Here is a 25922-nt window from a genome sequence, read left to right as displayed (position 1 = left end):
TCATATTGGTTGACATTTTTGGGGTCTTTTTGGCCCACTCAATCTTTCCAAAGCCTTTGATTCCCATCTCACTACCCCATATTTTTCTCCTATTTTCTGCCATCTGAAAGATACTAAGCATGGCAGGTAAGAGTCGAGGATCATTGGCCATCATTCTGTAGAGAGTCAGGAGATTTTATCTCCTGCTCCTGTCCCCTCCACCTTTCGAAACACCTGACATACTCATCAGAAATTAACACCTGCTGTCTAATGCACAGGTATCACTCCTGTATACAACAGATTCTAAACTTTTCCCAAAGATGGACAAGCCAGCTCCAGCTATTTATTCTCATGTCTCATCAGATGGCTTTTCCAGTACCTGGTGTGCTAATTATACATACGTTGTCTGGACCATAGTCAGGGCTTTAGTCCTCTGTACTGTAGAACAGTGTGTTATACTTTGTTGTATGTATCTTATCAGCCAGTGTAGTTGAAGGAAGTTTCTAGGTTGGTGGGTGATACTAAACTAACTGTACTGAGTATGTGTTACAGGTAAGTTGTAGAATGTGCATGCAGCAGCAGCTATGTCATGTGTACAATAAACCATCTGTTAAACTGCCATCATGTCTCCACTCATCATTCAACATGGTGTCAGAAGCTGAATTTGAAGTTAAGTCTTGCAAAGTGTTATGAAGTGTTAGAAGCTGTTTCAGTCTTTTCAAATTGCAAGAAAATGTCTGAAGTTGTACAAATTATTCAAACTGCAATGAATATATGCAGTAAGGTCCATAATCCTCTCCATGGTGCAACAAATGTCTAAAGTGCTACAGGTAATTGCATTTACTTTTATGGCATATCAAACAAATTTCATAAACTGAAAAGTGCATAAGGTGTTTGCATTTACTTTAATAGCATGTCAGATGGATTTCACAGATGCAAACCTTTGGTGTTTGATGGCAATGTTGCAGAAAATTGACGTGTTTGAACAAGAATATGATGTTTTTATAGTGGCTGCACATTCTGATAAAGATTCACTCACCTGAGCATTTATACTTCTCAATTTAGCTGGCTCAGAAGTGACTGAGTGAGAACGTTCTTTTGTATATGCACCTGCTATTTATGTGGGAGAAGGAGAAAACCACTGTATTATTACTCAAGCAGAAACGCAGGAAGATCCAGACTGTTTAAAACATAAATTCAGGGAACTGTGTAACCCTCAGACAAATATAACAATGGAAAGGCATAATTTTAACACAAGAAATCAAAAGCATGATGAAACTATGTTACTGATTTATGAAATAAAGCAAAAACATGTAAAAATTGGGGATTTGCAAGATGGTTTAATAAAAGACCACGTTATGTGTGATATAAATAATGATACAGTGAGGAAAATTTTACTGCGTGATAGTGAAGTAACACTGAGCAAAGCTATTGAAGTTTGCCAGATACATGAACTCACAGAAAAACATACGAATATGCTTGCTGTAACTGTTACTGCAAATGTCAACAGTGTGCAACAGAAATTTAAGACAACAAAGCCTCATAAGTGTAACCAAAAAGCTTTACTTCATTAACTCCCATTGTTAATTGTCTCAATTGTGGGGGCAGTCATGAATCCAAATGAGAAAAGTGTTTAGCTTATGGCCTGCAGTGCTACAGATACAAAAATGGAATAATTTCAAAAAGTTTTATAATAAGATTCATCCGAAGCAAGTGAATCAAACTGAGAATGTGACAAGCTTGAATGGCAGTGTTGAATCTTTTTATATTGATGGTATTTCTGTGGTTGGTGTAACAGTTAACACAGTAAATTCATGCGTGTCAGCAAAGAGTGAAATATCTTATACTGTACAAATTAATGGGAAACCAATAGAACCCAAACTGGGCACCGAACCAAAATGCAATGTCATATCAGTAAAAGCTTATGCAAAAGTAAAAGCTGGAGAGCATTTTGGCTAGATGAGGTGTAAAAAGTTAGTTGCTTATGGCGGTGGAGAAATTCAGACATATGTCACTGTAGTCCTTTCTTGTCGTCACTAGACCTCGAAGACAGCCTATGTATGGGTTTGATTTTGCTCAGTAAAGAAGTTAATCATTTGAATACAAATGAAAATGGTCATTTTTCACAACATATTTTCAAAGAGTATGCTGATCTCTTCACAGATAAACTTGGTAAGCTTCCAGTTACATATTCCATGAAGCTGAACCATAAGGTAAATCTAGTTGTTTGGCCAGCACGTAAGATTCCAGTAGCAATGTGAAGTAAAATTAAAGCAGAGTTAGACAGAATGGTAAATTCTGTGTTCTCATCCCTGTGTCAGAACCTACTGAATGGGTATTGTCTATGGTAGTAGCCCATAAGAAAAGCTCAGATGATATTTGAATATGTATTGATCCTCATGACTTAAATAAAGCTCTTAAATGTAATCATCACCCATTGTGTACAGTAGAGGAGGTAGCAGCATTAATGCTGAATTCCACTGTTTTCTCAGTTCTAGATGCTAAGAACTCCTTTTGGCAAATTTCAGTGGATCACAAATCGTCTTTATTAATGACTTTTAGCACACCATTTGGGAGATATAGATTTTTGAGGATGCCATTTAGGATCAGTTCTGCCAATGAAGTATTCCAACGTGCCATGGAACAAATATTAGATGGATATCCTTGTGCCATTATAGTTGATGGCATTATTGTTAGAGGCAATGGAGAAAAAGAGCATAACAGAAACCTTAGGAAAGTTCTAGATCATGCATATGAGGTCACTCTCAAGCTGAATCCTTTGAAATATCAATTCAAATTGAAAGAAGTTGCCAACACTGATCACATGTTCACAAGTTCAGGCCTTCAACCTGATCCATCAAAGCTAACGGCAATCAATGAAATGCCAATTACAGAGAATGTTACATCTTTACCGTGTTTCCTGGGTATGATTAACTATTTAGGAAAGTTCATGCCTAACCTTAATGAGCTTTCTGCACCATTATGTGAGTTAACATGCAAAGATGTAAAATGGTCTTGGTGTAAGCAGCATCAAGAAGCATTTGATACACTGAAACAGAGAATTTCCAGTCTGCCTACACTGAGATATTATGATCTTCATAAAAATGTGACTCTCACTTGTGATGCTTCTCAATATGGTCTTGGTGCAGCATGTCTTCAGGAAGGCATTCCAGATGCATATGCATCTCGTACTTTGACTCAAACAGAAATGAACTATGCACAAATAGAAAAAGAGCTTCTTGCAGTTGTGTTTGCATGGTCCAAATTCATTGACTATATATACTGAAGACCAATTCAGATCGAAACAGATCATCAGCTATTGGTAACAATGTGGAACAAACCAATACATACCGCTCCAGCAAGATTGCAATGAATGTTGTTAAAATTGCAAAAATATAACTTCAGTATCATCTACAACAAAGGTAAACACATGCATCTCACAGGTGCTTTGTCTCGAGCACCCAGAAAGATGTCACAGCAGCATGAAAATGAGACAGTTTCTAAAGTTATGGAAGTCAAATACATTTCATCAACACGGCTTCACGAGTTAAGAAACCATACTGCTAAAGACCCAGTTTTTCAAAGACTGAGTAATGTTATCACCCAAGGATGGCCAACATGTCAGACAAGTTTGCCACTTGAACTTCAGCAGTATTTCCTGTACAGAGATGAACTCACTGTGGAAGATGGCATCATTATGAAAGGTCTGAAAGTGGTTGTTCCAAAATCATTGCAAGAGGAATGCATAACAATCCTGCACAAAAGTCACCCAGGCACTAAATCAACTAAAAGTAGGGCAAGAGGCATTGTGTTTTTGCCCTCAATGTCCAAAGATATTGAAAGAGAGACACTTTCCTGTTCAATTTGCAACAGTAGTAAACCACATCAGCAGAAAGAACTTTTCAACTGCACCCAATCCCTGATTTACTATGGTCCACAGTTGCTGTAGACATTTTTGAATGGAATGGTTAACACTAACTCATAATCTGGTTGGTCTAAAGTTGATTTACTTCATAATTTATAAAAGAAAACAACACACCAAAGACACAATTCCCACAGCTGTCCACAAAAAGAGTCTAAATGGTCCAGATGGTTTGGTTACTTCATAACATGTCATCTTTCACAGTGATTATGAAATTAAAGAGACATTTCTCAGTTATGGAAGTCCAAATAAAGTCATATCAGAAAACAGTGCAAACTTTACTAGTCAGTGATCTAAAGAATTTGCTAGATCTTGGGATTTCATTCATGTAACCAGTAACCCAGAATATCCACAAGCTAATGGTTTACCTGAGTGTGCAGTTTGTAATGCAAAACATTTGATGGAAAAGTCCAAAAGGGAAGGAACCGATGTATTCTTTAATTTACTGAATCTTCTAAACATTCCTCATGATCAGACACTTGGTTCACCTGCTCAAATAATGATTTTGAGATAAACATGAGCAACTCTTCCAATCAACAAGTGTCTGTTAGTGCCAATCGCAAAGAGCAATGAAGTAGACAAAGCTCAACTATTGAAAAAACATAATTCACAAAAGGTATACTATGACAAAACCAGTAAACATGTTTGACCATTATTGCAAGGTAAATTTGACCGAATGCAAACTTTGAAAGATCATGATCATGTGGGAATCATAAAAGACATTTGTGCTGAACCGGGGTCTTACTTAATTCAATCAGAAGGTGTAGACTACAGAAGAAATCACAGACACATTTTGCCTGTCCCAGAGCCGAAGCCGCAACTGACTGTGTGTACTAGTGATTCCAGTTCCTTGACTAAGTCACTAACTGATCAACTTCCAGAAAATGGACAGTCTTGTCCGTATAATTCTGATATAGCAAATGATGTTTCTGTATGAGATAAATCTCCTGTCACAGATCCTGTTTCTAATTCTTCTCGAACTTTTTATGTGACTAGGGCAGGAAGAGTCTGCAAACCTAATCCTAGATATGTACAGTAAATTACATTTGCAGCCAGATAGCCAATGTTGAATTTATTTATTTATTTATTTACATTTGTTTACCGTGAAATTTCTACTGGACACAGGCCCTTTTTCAGTGGAGGCCCAGCGGGAAAAGCTCCACATTACAATAAATGAGCAGCAGAGTACAAGAAAAACAATTGAATATACATACAACAGCAAATAAAACATACTGCAGCAAACATTAGATATACATACAGTACAATATGAAACATAGCAATGAACAGATATACCAATATCTAGCTAGAGGCTAGGAATAAATGTAGGATGTATATACAGATAGTACTAAGCTCAAACAGATACTGTTCTAAACTCATATACCTAAATCTTATATACAAATATTGCACTAAACTCAAACAGATATAAAGCAAATGCTCCACACAAAGGTGGAACAAGCTAGAAGGGCTAATGGGATGGAAGGGGAAGAGAGAGGAGTAAGAGAAGAGACTGAGTGGTATACGTAGTAGTGAAAGGAAGCTAAGTGTAAGTCAGTTGGATATGTATTTGGAGTTGAGATGAAGTGAGGTAGTTAAGCATGTTACAACAAGTCTGAGAGATTGATTGAGGAGTGAAGGGGAGGGCAAAGGGTGAGCCAGAGCCTGCAGAGGAAGGAATGCAATGATCAGATGGGGTGAGGCAGGGTGGCTAGGGAATGGAGGGGAAGGGGAGGTAAAAGGAGGGTTACTAGTCAGGATTGGTGCATGGGCATAACCAAAGACTTTTTAAGTGAGTTTTTAGTGAAGTCTTGAAGTGATTGCAAGAAGGTAGTGTGGTTATAGAGGGCAGAGATTGTTCGATAATCTGGATATGATGCAGGAGAATATTGCTTCTCCTGCTGAGTTCTTGAGTTTGGTAACTAAAGTAGATTTTTGCTGCTGGAGCGTAGTGGTCTAGTGGAGCAGTAGAGCTGGAGGTTTTGAAGGGATAGGACTTTAAGAGGATAGTTTGCTAACTTGTGGGCGAGTGAGAGTTGATTCAGGTGAAGAAGTTGAGGAGTTCAAGCCAGTCAAGTTCTCTAAGTGAGATACAGGGGTGGCTGCGATAAGATGCACCAGTGGCAAACTTAGCAATTTTATTGTAGCAAGCCTCAAGCTTGTTTAGGTCTGTTTGTCTAAGGTAGGTAAGTATAGGAGAGGTGTAGAGTAAAGTGGAGATTAGGTGGGAATTGGCAGCAGAAATTCTGGCTGTCTTGGTGAGGAATTGTTTGTTTCTGTACAATGCACATATTTTTTGTGAACCTTTTTTATGGTACGATTGTCAAATCTGAGATTGTTATCAATAGCAACACCAAGTAGTTTGGTGTGTTCTGTTTGGGAGCTGACGGTATTGTCTTTGGCTAGAATATTATAGTGGAGGATAACTGGGTTAGATTTAATGGGCTGGAAGATAAGTAGTTTAGTCTTGCTCAGGTTGAATAATAACTGGGCATTAGACAGCCAGCTTTCTACAGATGAAAAGGCTTCCTGTGTGATCTTGTGAAGTTTAGCTATAGCTGGGTCTGAGCTGATGAGGGTGGGGTCATCTGCATACTGTATAAGAGAAGCATGCTTGGTGGCTGTGAATAGATCACTGGTGAAGAGTGAGAATAGTAGGGGACCAAGGATGGAGCCTTGGGGAACACTTACTGTTACAGGAAGTCGAGGAGATAGGTCATCATGCCAGACAACTGATTGTTGGCGGCCAGTTAGATAGCTGTGAAACCAATCAGTAGCTGATTGGGAAAAGTATAGGTTAATGAAAACAGAGATTAGTAGTTAATGTGAGAGACCATGTCAAAAGACTTGGATAGATCCAGAAATATAGCAGAGAACAGGCAATTATTTTTATGATGAAGGATAACATTATTGCAAGAGAGCAAGGCGGTATAAGTGCTGTGGTATGGCCTGAAGCCATGCTGGGTGCTGGAGAGAAGGTTATTAGCTAAGAGGTAGTCTAAGACTTGAGAATGGGTGCATTTCTCAAGCATCTTGAAAAGTGGAGAAAGGATGGCTATGGGGCGGTAATTAGAAAGTTCAGTGGAGGAGCCACCTTTATGGAAGGGAATGATGTGGGATATTTTAAACAGTGCAGGGACATAGCTTTCTGATAAGGACTGATTAATTAAGACAGAGACTGGCTAAGCTAGGGCTTCTGCTGCTATTTTTAGGTATTCAAAGGGGAGATTGTCAGCTGCAAGTTATGTATGCTAGTTTCAATAGAAGTTTTTTTTATATAGGAGGTAGATATTGATGAAAAAGAAAAGACTGTGGGCAGAGTATTTGGTTTTGATGTGGGGAGGGTGGGTAGAGGGTTGCATTGCTTAGTCAAAGACAGAATGGTTTCAGTAAAGTGTTTATTGAATGAGTCAGAAATACTGCTGGAGGAAGGGGGAGTGGTAGGTGGTGGTGGTGGTGGTGGTGGTGGGGGGGTTGGGGCCTACTTTACAGAACTGCTTAGGGTTGTGCTGGGACGAGTTTGGGGCAGACTAATAATATTTAGTTTTATCTTCTTTTATTTGTTTTTTGACCTTATTGTGCAACTGTAAGAATGACTGTCTAGAGGAGGGGGGTTTTGTTAAGCGCCAGTGCTCATGAATTGTTTATACAATGTCTAATTCTTGAGTGTGTTTCAGGAAATACCAATACAGATTTGTGCATGTATTTACAATAGGCACAAAGTAAAAAGGGAGGCTGTAGAAATGTGTGCTATGCTTTGTTGTATGTACTTTATCAGCCACTGTAGTTGAAGAAAGTTCCAGGTCAGCAGCTGTATTAAGCTAACTGTACTGAGCATGTGTTACAAGTAAGATGTAGACTGTACATGCAGAAGCAGCTTTGTTGGGTATACAATAAACGTCTGTTAAGCCACTTGTCTCCACTTGTCAGTTAACATGTACCATAGAGACAGACAGTTCATATTGCTTGGCATATGCCAAGAATGCATGTTTGTACATGTGTGTGCATACGTGTGTGTGTGTGTGTGTGTGTGTGTGTGTGTGTGTGTGTGTGTGTGTGTGTGTGTGTATGTGTGTGTGTGTGTGGTATGCATTTAAAATAACATTACTAAACATTCTGAACACATCTGTGTGACAGAAATTTTGACATATCCTCATATGCAATTCTTTTATTAGCAGCAGGCATAAACACAGATAGGCCGAAAGAGGACTGGTAGCTAAAAGTGTACTATGGATTGAATAATAAACAGTGTTGCTAAATTATTATACACATCTTGCTATGGGCAGCACAAAGTTCTAAATAGGGCAGTGCACTTATAGACTTACACTATGGTGGCTTAAGCTGGGCAGTTCCTTTACTATAGTTGGAATAACTGAGTGGTATTTTTGTTTTTTATGGCTTAATATAGGTTGTATTGTGGCCTAAGCTAGGCAGTATGTTCATTTTAGGTAGTATATCTGAAGAGTTTTGTAGTCCAGTATGACTTATAACTTTCTATAGGCTGCATAAAGTTTACAGCTGACTTTCAGGGAGTAGCAGGAGCAAGCAAAGTAGATAGTAGAGTTACTATTGGGAAGTATGGCTAAGCAGTCTTAAACAATGTTTTCTATGAGTAGCAGGCATAGACAATAGAGTTACTATGGAACATGGCTAAGCAGTCTTAAACAACTTTTGTTATGAGTAGCAAAGAGTTGCAATATATTTTATACAGGTATCACAACAAAAAAATTCTGAGTAATATAGCATTACTGTGGGTAGATCCATGAAGCACTGTAGCTGCTAAACTTCTGTTCAGTGTAAATACAGTGATATGGGTAGCCTGACTTAAAAATATTGGCCAGTGTGCTTGTATAACATACATTATATGTATTTACAGTGGGTAGCTACCAAACTATTGCATGTGTGTGTAGCATCACAGTGACTATATTTGCAGGTTCTATTTGTTTCAATGCATTCCACACTTTGAAAAGCTCATCTGACCTGTTGCACTTCCGCAAAACACATAGCAACAGACTTACCCAGTCTAGGGACCTAAACCTCATCTGCAACATAAACAGGACATGTTGGATGGACAGGTATATATCTCAGAGACTGCCACTTCTCTGAAGCAGGATTTTCATCCATGTGAAGCAGAATTCTTTCCTAACCTAATTAAAGTGTAATTTGGACCACTGTATGTAGAATCAGAAATTTACCCCTGGTCTGGCACTTATGTCTCCAGCAAAAAGAGGCTGCATGTAAATGCTAGATCACACATGCCCAAACCTACATATACCCCTTAAAATAGCTCTAGGGTATCAAAACTTGTCAGATACATTTTGAGGCATGACCAGGCTTAAAATGACCCCTGGTATCATTAGCCTCATAATCATCTATGAACCTCTGAACCTATGACTTGAGGAAGGACTGCTGTGTATGCACTATACTGCTCACCTGTCTCTTCTATTGATTTGAATAGGTTTCTGAACTTTGCTTATGGACTTATATAATGATTTTTATACTATATTGCTCAATGGTATCTTTATCACTGCTATGGATACTTTGCAGTATTTATAATGATGGCTTTATGTGTATTGTACTTTTGAATCCTGTCCAGGTCTCTATCTATAAACTGCAGATTAAAATGACAACTTAAATAAGTATTATTATCAGTACTCTAGGCCACACAATGTATGTTAATTTTCAAAAATATTAGGAAGGATTCAGGTTTTCTAGTACTTATATTAACTTTTTATAATTAGCTTGGCTTTCGTTTCTAAAGCATTATTCATTGTACCTTAACAGTTGCAACCATAACTTTCCCACACAAGTATATCTATGCATCTATCGGCTTTTCCCACTTAGGGGTCGCCACAGCGGAACTCCGGTCCGCTAATGATTGGCAGTTGATTTTTACCTGCCGAGTTGCCAGCCCTGATGCACGACCTTCAACGAAGGTACGCCCATTCATGCATGTTTCCACGCAGAAGACGCTCTAACTGAGAATCAAACCGGACAGCATCTTACTGTCAGGCGACAATGCTACCGCAGCACCACCACCGCGGATCAAGTATATCTGAACTGTTATATTTCATTCTGGGTTTAATTTAGTTTACTTTGACTTGAAAACCTGTATTAAGTATACCCAACATGGTAAAAAAGGACCAGAGTACTGGAAGTACGTATGCTTTCCTTCTACCAGTTCTGTCCATTCGAATATTTTAATGTAAATTTGAGAATACTGCTGATCGCTCAGTCTTAACACCTGTATTACAGTCTTGTTTCATAGGATTAGTCAAGATCAGAGCAGAAAACCAACACAAAATTAGTTAGTATAATGATACACGATCTTTTCCAAAGATAAATGAAAGCAAATTCTGATACTGCAGTAGCTGTTTCCCTATTGCCTTTTGGAGGAAAAAAACTCAGAATTCGTTATAGCTTCCTTTGGTGGGGGGGTGATTTTGCTTTGCCTTTCTCCAGTACAAAAACCTTCCTGTTAGTAATATTCCCAATACAAAGTGCTGTTTAGTGTGGTGACTTTATTCCAGACGTTTTGGTGATATCACCTTAGGGCAAATTAATAGGCTAAAACAATGATTTTATATGCATAGTGTATACAACTAAAAATCACACATTGAGCATGAATTCCGAATCAAATATTTTGAAGAAAATGCACCAAAACATTACACATGAAGGTTGTCATGGTACAGAGTAGCGTTAAAAGTTATTTTAGGGTAAATCATATTTCTCTTATGAGTGCTCTAACTGCTTTATGTCATACAGTTTTAGACAGGTTGCTTATCTTGATCTACCTATTGCCAAGCTGTTTTTAATTGTCAAGCTGTGCACTTGATCAACAATTTTCTGTATTTTCATTACTTGTTACGAGGGCAACAGATCTATAACAAGAGTGTGGAGTAGATAGATAACTTGCCAAGGTGTAAACTTGTTGGAGATACCAACTGGGCATATATTTCTTTATTTATATATGGATAAAAAAGATTGTTTATTTGTGTGTGTGTGTGTGTGTGTGTGTGTGTGTGTGTGTGTGTGTGTGTGTGTGTGTGTGTGTGTGTGTGTGTGTTTTTTCACTGGTGTCTGCTACCACCCTCTAATTAAAAACAAAACAATTACCTGTGTCTTCTTATATTTTACATAACATATATGTGTGTGCTGTGTGCCTTCTGCTTTCTGATTAAGGCAACCATGATGTCCTGTCTTGTAGGATCTCTTCAAGTTCAGATGTTGTAGTTGATGTGAGAGGATAGTAGAAACATACAGTGGACAGATTTTTGTTGAAAACTAAAAATATCTGTCAACATGGGTCATTGATGTTCTTGATTGGTCAAAGGCTGTTTGGAGATATTTATGTTTTTTTATATATTCTTCACCTGATGGCAGTACCACTGCCTGTAATCATTAAAAATAGAATAAGATACAACCCATCTTGTGTTATTGTATTGTCTCATTAGCGAATGTAGGAACAAACCATAAGTGGGATGTGATTCAATTCAAGCAGAGACTAGCAGTGAACATAGCTGTTTGCAAAAAAGTTAACTTTAGTGAGGATACAGAAGCTGTGTCACATGTAATATGAAATGCACTTTAGCTTATAACTATATTGTTTTATCTGCTAACTTGGCAACAGTGACATACTTATAATTTGCTGTAGGTGTGGCTAAGCAGCTTCACATTTCATCCTGGCTTTAAATGACACCAAGCTGAAGTGATCTATACAACAGGCATTGCCCACTGAATGCTAAGAATGTCTGTTCAGTGCTTTATTAATAGTATGTTACTTCACCATTGCTATGAATTACAGCACAAAATGTCACTACTGTAGTCAGTATCACCTCCAAATCAGGCACCTCAAAGGAATACAGAAACAATAATAAACAAGTGATCACAGGCACTATAAGAGGCCTAGCCATATACGCCCATAAGTAGATACACCTAAAAGTTTTTGGCACCCTTTACAACTACTTAATAGTGCCCACCTCCCAAATCAAGAAGCATTGTACATGCTAACCCTGGTGTAAATTTATGTCTACCCATCCAGTCATCAAGACTACCCTTAAAGGAGACAAAGTCATATTTTTGCTTGACTTGTAATGGTAACTTTTATGACTGAGAATACACTAAGTTAGGAACCTATCCCTCTAGTGAGTCCCATTTATTTGCTGGTGCAACCTAAGGTCCTTATTATGAGTGTTTGCAGAGACAGTTTTTTGCAAAGAAACACAGACTTTGTGGGGCAATGGTAGTGAGTCTGACTCGAGATCAGAAAGCTATATGTTCGAATCACGTCAGGGTCATGTTATTGCCATTCTCTATGTTGACATCCTAACATATAACATTAGGTTGTACACATCATAAGTGTGGCCCCTTTCAGTGCAGCATCTAAACATGTAGTATGATATGAAAGTTGTGTGCCTCACAAAAATGATGGTCCTCTTCAAATGCAGTTTGAATCAATGGTTGGGGAATTATAAATTTGCACCTAACCTAGTAATCTCCTACAAACCTATGAAATATGAAATCAAATAGCATTGGATCTCTCGTGGCTTGAAAAGTGAGACACGTTACCTTGTACTAGCCGATAGACTACTGATTTGAAGGAAAGTTGTGCTAATTTGTTGGGATGGTTGAAGGATTTATGGTCTTTATTAATTTATTTATTGACCCTGTTCCTCTACTCAATCTCCTACAGACTCCTCAGAGGTGACCTTTGTCTGGCATACAAAGCAATCTCAGACTCTGCCTTGATGGGATGGCAGCATATCCACAAATCAAGCTCCACTTGAGTAACCTGCATGTGCGACCTCAACCTGGCCTGTGACATCAACAGGACTTGTTGGTGGCACAGATTTGTGCCCTAGAGACTCCCCCTTTTGTGGAATAGACTCCCTCTCCACATCAAGCAGAATACCTCATTAACCCTTTTTTAAGCACAACCTGGATAACTGGATGAGGAAGAGAAAATACACCCCTGGGATTCTACCTGTGTCCCTGCTGGACAGGGGCATCAGGTGCTGACTTGTCGGAACATGGGCTAAATTCTTTGCTAGGCTTGTAAGGGCCTCAGGGCCAATAGCCTAGTAACTTCCTATGATCCTATGATTTTTTTTGGTTAAGTATCACTGGAGAATTTTTAGTTAAACAATGTTCTTGAATTTGTGCATGCCAAAGGAGGCATTGTATTTGATGATACAGACTGATAATGGAAGAGTACAGCAGTTAGAAGGATTTCCTGAATTAGCTTTTAACATGATAATTGAATGAGAGAGAGTTGCACACATATGTATCCAGGCCTCTTATGACATACATCTGTTTGAAGAGGAGTTATACTTATAAACGTTGAGGTGGGAACAGCTTTTTTTGCCAAACTCTAACATGATAAACATTTTGCACATATCTTGAGATGATTTTCAGTATACTATATATGTGCATATTCTAGCTCTAGAGTCTGTGGATGAGCAGGTAACAGTACCCAGCTTACAGTCACCAGAAAACTTGTTCAGACACAATGCGGTGATTATAGCTTGGATATTTGCAAAATAAATGCCAAACAGGGGAGGGCCTAATACTGATTCCTGTGGTACCCACTAGTTATGATTTTACATTCTGACAGGGTGCTAGCAAATTTCATTACTTGGGATCTGCTGGATGGCCATTAGGTTTGTCTCAGCTTTGTATAATGTGGGCATGGGAGATATTGCCAAAAGCCTTGACTGGATCAAGACAAGCAGTTTGTATAGAATAACCACTGTCTGGCCTCCGTAAACTTTTCCTGAGATGAGAAGTTAAACTGAGGCCTCCACTTCTACCTGAGTTGGCAGTAGCTCAGATGGATGTAAAAGATCCCATGACATCTATCAAAAGGGGTAGGGTACATGCCCTGGTCTTATTTCGTTTAGTAGTATAAATAACCCATAATAAGAGGATACCAGCCCAAACTGTAAAGGTAAGTAAAATAAAAATTCTTTACTGTTTTGACTTCCCCTTGATAGGATGAGACTATCTCCACCCTGCACTGCCTGCTGAGGCTTACATTTCCTGTATCTTTCTTGGCTAGTTTTTGCACCCTCTACGTTTACTATTCTGATCTTGCTGTCTACAAATTCTCTTTGGTTTGCATTACCTTAATGACACAATGAATTGCTTGCTACTACTGCAATGCAGTTGTTGTATGAGGTGCACCACAGTCCATTAGATGCAGTATTCTTGCTACAGGTAGTTTAGTTATGATCTGGCTATTGCATTTAATTATTTGTTGGTGTCCCAGTCAGTGTGCTAAGAACTACATACATAGTTGAAAACTATGCTGCTCACATTGCAAGTGAGCTGGTGTGTTGTGAAATAACTGCAGTTCCTTGTCAAGCCACCAGATGGAGAACCTAGCTTCCTTACTGAGAGCACAATTATTCTTTAGAGAACAGAGTTACAAGCTCAGGCATGCAGACTGCATCTTTCTCTTATCTCATATTACTGATTATGATAGTGATATGTTTCAGAAGCTACTATTGCTTTGCTTTAACATTTTCTGAGGGTAAGCCTGTTTGGTTTTGAGATACAAGCTGCATGAACAACCTGCAGTAATTGAAGGGAGTCAAAACTGTGGGGTCAGAACATATTTCAGAAAAGGCATAGCAAAGAGAAAACTAGAATCAGCACTTGCAGACACACTATGCAGAAAAAATATCAGGAGAAGGCAATGTTATCAATGCATCTGGGTTGGATCGCAGCTCTGTTCACTATCTGAGGCTGCAATAATGGGCTGTGGAACCAGCAAAGTATTACCAGAGGCACCAACAAACCGTTATGTGGACTTTGTGAGAACCGTAGTGAGGTATAACAACAAACTGAAAGCATGTGATGATGAACCCCTCAAACCCCAAAGGAATCAAAAGGGAGACTTCTGGAGGTTGCACGGCTACAGTGACCTCAGGTCACATCTTCTCCAGAACTGTCAAGATGAAGGCCAGAAAAAAGTAGCCAAGTACAGGGCCAGGTTTGACTGCAGGGTCACAGCAAGGTAAACCCAACCATTCTTTTTAGCTTCCACTGACAAGCCTTTGAGGATTGTATCATACTCAACCCATAATGAATTTAACATGCATTATGACTGTTTTTAGTATTGACAAAATCATTAAAATGCTTAAGTCTATATTGCATGTCCCTCAATACTGCTATAAACAAGTTTATAGTTTGAAAGTGTCTAATAAGAGATTTTTCAAGAAATTATTTTTTAAAGATTCATTATGCTGGAGTCTTCATTCAAGAAAGCATTTTAAAGATGGGTCTTTACAAGACTAATAGTTAATCAGATTTCATCTTGATGAAAGTTTCTAGTTGAACTGAAATTATCTGTTCTGATAAATTCAGAAATACATAACTTGGTGTATGGAAATTATTGTAAGTGAGCAGTTGTGACAATCACATGCTGTGTACTGCTATATCTTAAATCACGTTCTGTGCCTTCATAGATAACAGTGCATATATCTTATTCCCTCTATTTCAGGCTGCTTCTGATTTTTTAAGAGATCCAGTTTCCTTTTCTAATTCTTCACTTTCTAGATCGTCTGGTAATTGGCTTAGTTATATGCATTCAGATTCCCTTCAGCTTTCTTTATTAAATTCTTCTCTTATTTAACATATATTGGTTACACACAAATTTTCTTTTGATTAACTGCACAAATCAAACTAAATATATTTTTGCAAGAACAAGTGCTGAGTTATAACATTGTTGATTTATCTGCAGGCTGGGAGGTTGCTATACTTGGTGATGTTCAAGCATTTCTTTATGTGTTGCCACTTCAGTTAAACCTTTCCCATTCTTCTGTTACTCTGTGAAATCACTGTAATTAGTTGTTGCTATTCTGCATGCTCTAATTGTGCCCTGCATGGTGTGAAATAACCACAGAAACATAATGGCTGCTAAATTTGTCAGATTATGGCTGACAGGCAAGATGAAGCAGATATGCATACCTATAAGGCATGCAAAAGTAAATTGCTTTTTTAGCTAGTAGGCATTTATGTACATTTTATTTATTTGTGGTTTATACTGTAATGTGGGACAAATATCACTTTGTGTTTATTGTCTAATGTTGGATTCATCACATCTTAACATCTGAATAAATAACTGAATCAACACATTAATCATGACAGAGAAATAAAGTATGCATGTGTGTGGGAGTCTGACCCAGGATTTAAGAGCAAATAAAAAATAACGTGCTCAGGTTTGCATTTTGAATGAATGACAGTAATATTCTATTCTGGTCTGCTCTGCTCATGACATTGCATTCCTTGGTTCCTGACCTGAATATACTGTTCTGAAGTCTGTTGGTCACTATATGTATCACTGTCCATCTCGCTGAAAGGCATAAGTGTAAGGAGAAAAGAATAGTCATTAGACAAATGTCTTCTAAGGTTATCCTTTCACTGTATAAGTGACAACCTGATGAGTAAGACAAGACGACAAACCTTAATCAGCCTAACTCAGAAACTATTATGTTGGTATGCAGATCCCATATGATGCAGAAGAACCTCAATGTTGATGAAGTATAATCCATGCCTGTCTAACTTTTATCTATAAATGTCAAGGTTCTCCATGCAAACTCCTGTTTGGTACTAGAACTGTTCAGGTTAGAAGATGTGGCTTCGACTATGGTCTGGGCGAACAGATTGTAGGTTAAAGAACCATTTATGGCCATGTGTCATCTAACTATATACATGCTTATCATGTTCATTACTGCCTGTGCGTGCGCACACACACACACACACACACACACACACACACACACACACACACACACACACACACACACACACACACACACACACACTCACACACACACACACACACACACACAGTCATGCGTGCATATTGTCTAGGCCATCTACTGCGCTGAGAAATGGAAAGAGGCAGCATATGATAAAAATGTACAAGCTGATACAGCACACTGTGGTTTTCTAATCTGCCAGGCATGATGCTTTCTGTAATCGGTATAATAAAGCAGTTACTGGGTAATTTAACACTTACCCTCCTTTGACTGAATGAGAGCAATTCTGTTTATCTACATCATTTTTAAACTCCTCATTGATGCATAGAGGGTTATCTAGACATTTACCATAATATCCACTATTTAAAAAATGGATTCCATGGACTACATATCAGCTCATCCATTTGGACCCAAATTATGCTTCTCCTTATATCTTATTTTTACCCTTGTTCCTGACTTATATCCTCAGTTTAATTGAATGAATCCACTGTTATGCTTCACATCATTCCTTTCTTCTGGACAATTCATGATCTTAATCCTTACTGATCAGATCCTGCACATCAAAAACTGCTCTTCCTGTGTACTGCTGGTGAACACAAGTCTTCATCAGCAATTAGAACTATGAGGTCCCTTCCTTGCCAGTTAAGAGATTGTGTAACCACACAGTTCTTCATGTTTGAGGATTGTGTAACCACACAGTTCTTCATGTTTGAGTGAGTTTGATGTTAGTATATACAAAATGCAGAGGCCGTGGTGGTAGAGGAGGTAGCTTGCCCCCTGCAAAAACATGTTTGGTTTGTTTTTATTTTTATTTTATTCTATCACATGGTCATTTGTCAGTCCATGTCTCCATTATGTCTGATACTTTTGTTTCCTGTACTCCTGGGGAATGTCTATGGTTCAGAATTTTTGATTCCAAGGACTCTAATAGTTTATATCAATGCCCTTCAGTCATCATCTCCTTTTCTAATCTTTCTTCCTATGCCCTTTCCTGTAGAAGTTCATTGTTTGCCTACTGCCACTAAATCATCTGTCTAGATGCTGCAAACTTGAAGCTAATCCTTCCACCCTTCCAGCTCAGTGTTAAGTTACAGTTGTGATGCACCTTTCTAGTTTACACTTTAACAAGGCTTTCTATTTGGGATGTGATGGAATCTGTCCTTGGCATATAGCTCCTTCCTATGCCATCCATCTCCCACTATCCCTCAACCCATTCTTCTGCTAGTCTGCCCACTTCCTAAACTTGCTCTTTGATACTTTCTTGATTGTGTTAGTGACTGGAATAGGTAGCTCTTCTGAACATGCCAGAGTGCATCCCTGTTCTCCGCACTTGGTTAAATCTTCCTTGGACCTCCTTCTTGCCTTAGTAGCTGGCCTCTCAACATGCCAGTTGTTCCACATGTACCATTACATGTATCCATCCCCCGCTGCTTCTGAATGCATGTGTCAGTACCTGGTTTGTTTTCTAAGCAGTTAATTCCAGGACCACGTTTCCTTGTGTTGTTACCCATATGAGTACCATATGAAAAATGTATTGACTACCAGTACTTGCCATCTCTGCTACTCTTACCTCACCACCTCACCTCTCTTCCTGCTGCTGATCTAAAAGTCACTGATTTGCCCTTCTTGTTTTTTTTTGCACTTATTTTTTGGATTCTTATGGCAGTTTGCTGTCAGTTGCTCTCAAGTTCTTTTGTTATCTTCTGGAAATATTGAACTCACCTTAACCTCCCCTGGTCTAATCCTGATCCATGTCTAGGGATTGTGAGGAGATTGAGGTGCCTACCTATGTTGGACGTTCTTCAGAAATAAAGCTTTTGAAAACAAAAAGGAAGACTTTAGTGGTTTTATTCAACTTTTGAAATAGGAAAATATGAGATCGTAGCTCGAGGACTGGGTTTATTCTCTTAAATTAACTTGGAAGCTTATCCAGCTAGATTGAGTTCATCAGCTGGAATTCAATCATTGTATGGTTATTTTTTAAGTTAGTATCGCCTTTGCAATTCAAGCTTGGAGAAGCCTTGAGGTGCAGTCTCTCAACTTGAGAATCCTCAGTGCTTATTTTCTGATAAAATATAAAACCTAGGAATATAGTAATAGTACAAGACGTAGTATACAAACAGAAATAGAAGGAGAGCACAATAAGTCAGTATGTATATAGTCAAAAATATAAATATGTCTACAAGGGTGGGTGTTTGGCATAGTGCTTACCTTACAGGTACTAGGTGCAGGGTTTGATTCTCACATGGGGTAATTGGCTGGCTTGGAGTGGACCACAAAGACAGTTAGCCTGGTACTAATTTTGTACTTATGATCCTTTGAACAACTTTACACGTAGTAAATAAAATCATCTGACCTATAAATTAATAAATATGAAAATAACAACTGACCTCCTGCCAATAGTAAACCAGGGAGATTATGTGAGATACAGGGAAAGAAGACTGTAGAGATATTCAGTTTGGTCAACTTATAATAACACCTATTTAACCTTTCTTATTCATAATAACTCACTGATGGGCTTTTTTTAAGATGATGAATACTAAAAATATGAGACATATTAGTATGAACCAGAAGCATGAGATAAGCATTGTTAGTCTAATGGAGAGTTTGAGAAGTAGTTTGTTTGTCTTTTTCAACAAACAAGGAATACATTATTCCATGGTATAATGTTTTAGGGTTATTTGATTAGGTAGTTTTTTATTTGTTTCAAAAGTTTTGTCCATAGCTGAATATGTCGTATTGTTATATATAAAGTGTACAATAAGTTCTATACATAAATGTGATTTCATTATACATGTGTTTTTTCTCTCTTATATAAATGTCTGATTTTAAATGCATATCTGTTAATACTAATGGATTGAATAATCTAGTGAAGAGGGGAAGTCTGTTCAAATACTTGTGTGAAGATTGGGGAAAGCTGGGCGAAGGCTGTCAGCCTAGTCAAATAGAATTTGATACATAATTCTATCATTTGTATATATAAATGTAAAATACAAGCTTGTGTTCTTAAATGAAAGAAAACACTGTAAAATGTGAACTTCAAGATTGTTGCAACATTGCCATCTGCTGTAAGGAAAACCATGCCAAGCATTTCAAATGTTTTTTGAAGTTACAATTATCTAAATGGTGGTGCTGAGCAACTGGCTGAACACATTCTTTCTATTGTCTTAACTTAAGGAATAATTGTTAGAGTATACGTGTGAAATGTCTTTTATTGTTGTAGTTTCCTGAGCAGGTGTTAGACTGCTAAATAATGCAGTTTGTTGGCCTGGGGACTCCAGACTAAGTGTCAAAATGATGTAATGTGAATACTGGGAAAACCTAAGTGTCAAAATGATGTAATCTGGGAGGGCCTTAGCAGAGCTGTTTGTTAGTGAGTTTAAAAACTATTGTTGAGAGAGAGAGACTGTAAGCATTTTTGTCTTGGACCATCAACCCAAGCACTGCTTGTGTTCTATATGTCTGTAAGTAGGATTGTAGCACCATGTTTTCTCTTAAGAATACCTAAAGATTAGAAAGTTAGATTAAGTGTTTTTATTTGACATCAGACCTGTCCTACTGTATTATTTTAAGTTTCTGTATGATCTCTGAACTCTTAGATATCTCTGTGGCATGGTAGTATTGTTTTGTGTTTTAATTATTTATTATTAAATATTTTTTAAATCTTTACCTGTGGCTGGTTTGTGTAGAGATAAGTAGGCGCTAGAGTACATTGAATATTTATAGAGTTTATTGTAATAAGCCACTCTAAAAAGCCTTAGACTGAATAGTCACATTACCAACTGGATAATAATATTGCACAGTAATAATTGGACACCCTTTCAAGGGCCTTTGGGTAGCTGATAATTATTAAGCTGTGGTGGCAGTAATTCCTAAAGTATAGTCTTGGTAAAGGGGCACAGCTGGAGAATCTCTGTCAGCCTTTCCCAGGAGTGTCTGAGAAGTTGTATAAATGCTTATCCCAAAGTATGGGTGTGTGCCAGCTACCTGGGCAGGGACATGAAGCACTGGTTGGACAGAGAGGGTACTGAAGGTTAGCTTGCCAGCTAGGCTGAGATCTGAACCCTATAGCTATGCTAGTGAGGAGTCTAATTGGGACCTGGGGAGCAAGGGAACAACCAACCTCAGATTGATTGTGATCTCTGTGTGCACTTAAGGGAAATTGTACTTTGCTGTGTGTATTTGTTATCCTTTCCTCTTCTATGACACAACCTCCCTGGTGTTAGTGGTGAGGATTGAGGCTCCTTGATTGCTGGGCCAGGGCACGGTCGTCACAACTTCTAATTACCTAAAGCTCAAATAGTATTTCTACTGGAAACACATTTACTTAATAAAGATGTAAATAAACTTTCATTAACCGCCATTGAACCCATTTTGAAAATTAAATCTGGGTATCTATTCTAAGTCTGTCAAAGATTTTTGGCTGTTTTTAACAATACTGGTTCATGGTTTATGTTTATGTATTTTCAAATGTTAATTCATGGGATATATACATATATATATATATATATATATATATATATATATATATATATGGGTCTAGGACTATTCACTGAAAGCACATTTCACTGAAACACATTTGACTGTGCACAATTCACTGAAAGCTCAATTCACTGAAAACACAATTCACTGAAAGTTATATATGGCCTTTTCTCCACTGTAGTGCAACCCTGGAGTTAGAATATATAGTATGGGGGGGTGTGGGAGGCAAATATTTTGAACTATACACATGGATACTTGCAATTTCAATAAATTACTCTTTTCTAAATTTAATATATATCCAAACTATTTGAGGGGCTATGCCCCCACACCCATCTTACTGTATATTCTAAGTCCAGGATCACACTACAGTGGGGAAAAGGCCATATATAACTTTCAGTGAAATGTGTTTCAGTGAATTGTGTTTTCAGTGAATTCTGCTTTCAGTGATTTGTGCACAGTCATTTGACTTTCAGTGAAATGTGCTTTCAGTGAATAGTACTAGACCCATGTATATATTAGCTGTGAATATTTCATGTAGATATGCCTTTTTTGTTTTAATGTTTTAATGATTTATATAGCAGCAACCTTTACTAACTGTTTAATATGTATGCCTTTCACTATTTCAATGGTTATGTCCCTTTAAGGACTTGTTTAGTTTTTTTGGTGCGATTTTTGACATTTTAAAAGGGGTAGGAGTTTGTCAGGATTCAGTTTCTAATGAAGTTCTGTGGATGTATGAAGAAAACACTAAAACTCTATTATTAAAGGTCTTCTGAGCTTACTGGTACAGCATTTTTTTGCTTTATTTAGTATGCTGTTTGATGGTGGTTTTTGTTTATAAACTTTTAATAAAGAATTATTTGGTTTTAGTAGGCTCTGGCTTTTGAGCTAAAAGAAGAGGCACCTTCATTTTATGGAAGAACTCATCAGTAATGCTTAAAGTAAAAGATATTTATGTTAATAAAAATGATATGTTAAACATTGTTATAATTGAGTGGAACAGAAAACTATATACATTGGTGAACTTTTTTTTAGATTCCAGGGATTGGAACTAAAGATGCAAAAAATTACTTAGACACTATAGCCTATTACAAGAAAGGTGAAGTCATAATGGCTGGTGATTTTAATTTTATTTTATCAGACAAAGATTCCACTGCAGACAGAAAGCTGAGAATCACATCTTCAGCCAAATACTTAACAGATTTTGTAAATCTAATGAATTTAAAGGATGAATACGAGCTAAGGAAAACAAACTTCAGTTTACCCATTATTCTTATAGATGTGGAACACAAACAAATATTGATAAAATTGTTGTCGCAAACAATCTTTTATGAGATATAAGAGAAGTTTCAATACTTTCATGTCCATTATCAGACCATCCTGCTATCATCTTTAATATTATTTAAAAAACTGACAGTTTAATACATCATAGGTGATTACCAGTGTACATTATTAAAATAAAAGGATTCAAGGATTGGTGTGTTAAAGAGATCAAAAATTTCCTATAAATAGACTTGAATAGTGAAGTATCTGACATTGTTCTGTGGGATTCATTAAAGGCTTACATAAATGGAAGAGTTACAAGCTGGTATATTAGTAAAACAAGAGAATGGGACAAATAATTGAATGTACTACAGGCCAAAATAGACATACTTACGTTAGATCTAAGACCAAATGACAATTTTCAGTCAGTCTGAACTTAAAAATTTAAATACAAAATATGTTGAAATTCTAAATCATAAATCATAAAGTTTCAATAAACACGGAAAAACTTAAACTTCAAGCATATTCAGTAAAGCCTTTAAGTTTACATAAACTTGTTGTTAGATCAAATAAAATGAATAAACTAAATTATATCAAAGAAATTATAACACATATAAATAATAAAAAAGAAAGAAGAACAGATATTAAAGGTATTCTCGAGGGCTTTAAAATATTTTATGAAAATATAAATAATAATACAAATAACCTAGATAATGATGATATAGTTGAAACTATTCTAAAGGAAAAATAAATAATAAAATAACAAATGAACAAGTAGAACACTCAATTTAACAGAAATAAAAGATCAATAAAAAAGTTAAAAATAATAAGGCACTGGGCTTAGGTGGTCTTATACCAGAACCATATAAAATACTATTGGATAATCCAGTTAAATTATTAGATAAGGTCTATAGAGAAACAAAAAGAACCGCTGAAGTCTCCCCGTGGAAATATTCCCTTATATCATCTATTTTAATGCAAGATAAGGATCCTGCAAAGTGTTCATCATACAGATCCATTCACCCTTAAATGTGGACTATAAGATGATCATGTCCATTTTAGCTAACATTATTAATCTACATATACCTAAACTAATTAACAATGATCAAACTGGATTTATTTTAAAAAGGCAAATACAGAATAACATGATAAGAATACATACATTAATAGGCTATGCAAATAAAAATAACTTTCTATCATTAGTCTCAATTTAGATAAGGCCTTTGGCTCAGTTAATTGGTTGTGCCTGTAAAACACTTAACATGTATAATTTCTCACCTGAGCTAATTGTATTAATTTCTAAGTTATACAATAACTCATGTGCTTATGTTAAAGTAGACTATTTTCTTTCTAATTCCTTTAAATTACAAAAAGGGACAAAACAAGCCTGTCAATTATCATGTTTTCTTTTTGCATTAGCTATAGAACCCTTTACTAGTATTAGATCAAATAAGGACATTCGTGGCATCAAAATTAAAGAAGATTTCAAATTAAAGATTCAACTCTCTGCTGATGATATTTTACTAACTATAGGAAATATAGAAGATTCATAGAACATATAATTAGTTCTATGAGTCAGTTTGAAGAAATCTCAGACTTAAGATTTAATCATAATAAAACAAGTATAATTAATTAATAAAAAATAAAAAAATCATACAATAAATATTCTAATTTCAATTGGAATATCAAGCAAATGTAATACCTTGGTATAACCGTTAAGTCTAATAGTAAAGAAATAATAGAAACTTTTAACAGGTTGTTGTTAAAATTTTAAGTTTAGTTCCAAATTGGAACAAATTCCTCTTTATCATGGAAGAACAATTAATGCTTATTATGATGGGAATTCTCCCTAAAATATTGTTCATCTAACAATTTGTAGTACTATCGCCACCAAAAAATGATGAAGAAGATAAATAATATTCTACTTAATTTTTTTGGCATCCTAATAAACTAAGTTTCTTTTGAGTGGCACAGAAAAGGTGGAATGGGATTCTGTGATATTCCCTGATATTGAATTGTAAGCTATTTCAGTAATTGTAAAAGTGATAGCATTGTGGATACATTCATCTTATGATTCAAAATGAAAACAAATACATCAAGAAATATTATTAGTAAATAATAAATATATCACAACCAGTCATAATCAAATAGTCCCTAATACTTTTATCTGGTTATTAAGATTTTTGTGTAAATGGAATTATACCCTCTTCTCAAATTTCCTGTTTAAATAACATCATTTCCTCTTTCCAAAAGTTTATATATTCTAACCATTGCATTAAAGACTTAATATTTTCTATGTTTCCAATTGCACATGCAAATGACTGCTTAGAAACTCATAACTTCAACAAAATGCTAGTATTGAAACAACAAAGTAACTTAATTTATTGGCATCATTTCCTAAATGGTACTGATATATATATATATATATATATATATATATATATATATATATATGGTTTACTATCGAAATTGTGAAAGGCAAAACAATTTCCATTCACAATTTCTAAGTAAACAATCGAAACCGGAATCATGACGATGTCACAATGTTGACTCAGCTGATCGACTCAGCAAAGTCGACATTGTCTTTGAAAACATCATGTGATATCCGCATAGGAGCTCATGTAAATGAAACTCCTATACAACATATCACACCCCCCACAGTCCCTGTTAACAATATAGTCCAACTCCAAGATTGCACTACAGTGGAGATATGGATGAATTTCCAAACCTCACTGTACTGCGATCATTGTACAGTTTGCTGAACACACTTATGCGAATGCACTACTGCATTTGCATAAGGGTGTTGGACTTTGCAATACATTTCACATTTTGCGAATGACAATCTGACTTTTAGCATAATACCTGTTGTCCGATTGTCATTCGACAAAAAATGATAGTAAACCTGTATACATATATAAGACTGAATCCCAAAAGACTGAAAATTCAAAATACCGAACACATTTTAATGCAGGGGCAAGCCCACCTGCATCCCTCATGTGGGAGGCTGTGCCCCCCACACTCCCTGCTAACTATATATACTAACCCCAAGATCGCACAACAGTGGAGAAGGGGCAAATTCCCTCATTCAGTATTTTGAATTTTCAGTCTTTTGAGATTCAGTCTTTTGGTTTATCAGTCTTCTGAAGTAGACCCATATATATATATATATATATATATATATATATATATAGCTGCTGAAAATGTAAGGAACAAATATAATCAAAATTCTGAGACCTGGTTAATTTTACAAATATTTAGAGACTTTGTGTACACCAAGATAACTAAGATATTTAACCTAAATAAACTGATCCTCAAATTATTGGAATTCTTAATAAATATCAATAGTAATACAACAAAAACGTGTATCATATTTGTCATAAATTTATAAAATTCTTAAGTTAGATTTCACATATTTAGACAATTTCTATTGGAATTATTCCTCAAAAATGAATAACGAAGATTTCTCTGAAAAATACATGACAATAATATTAACATCTACAGATAAAACCACTTCTTCA

The 25922-nt window shown here is 36.5% G+C and overlaps 1 protein-coding gene across 1 annotated transcript in view; it reads left to right on the top strand.

Moving 5' to 3' along the window:
• The first annotated feature begins 14394 nt into the window (after positions 1–14394).
• The window catches only part of PSKH2 (protein serine kinase H2), a 283989-nt gene continuing 272461 nt past the window's right edge, over positions 14395–25922 (top strand). Inside the window, exon 1 of the mRNA XM_044065989.1 lies at positions 14395–14912. Within this exon, the coding sequence (XP_043921924.1) occupies positions 14650–14912 (263 nt within the window). The 5' untranslated portion in view covers positions 14395–14649. The remainder of the gene's footprint in view (positions 14913–25922) is intronic.

This window comes from Protopterus annectens, chromosome 3.part0 (assembly GCF_019279795.1).
Source record: "Protopterus annectens isolate FY-2018-M chromosome 3.part0, PAN1.0, whole genome shotgun sequence".
Lineage (NCBI taxonomy): Eukaryota > Metazoa > Chordata > Ceratodontiformes > Protopteridae > Protopterus > Protopterus annectens.
Note: the sequence above shows the minus strand (reverse complement) of the source record. Positions and strands in the feature narration are given on the sequence as shown.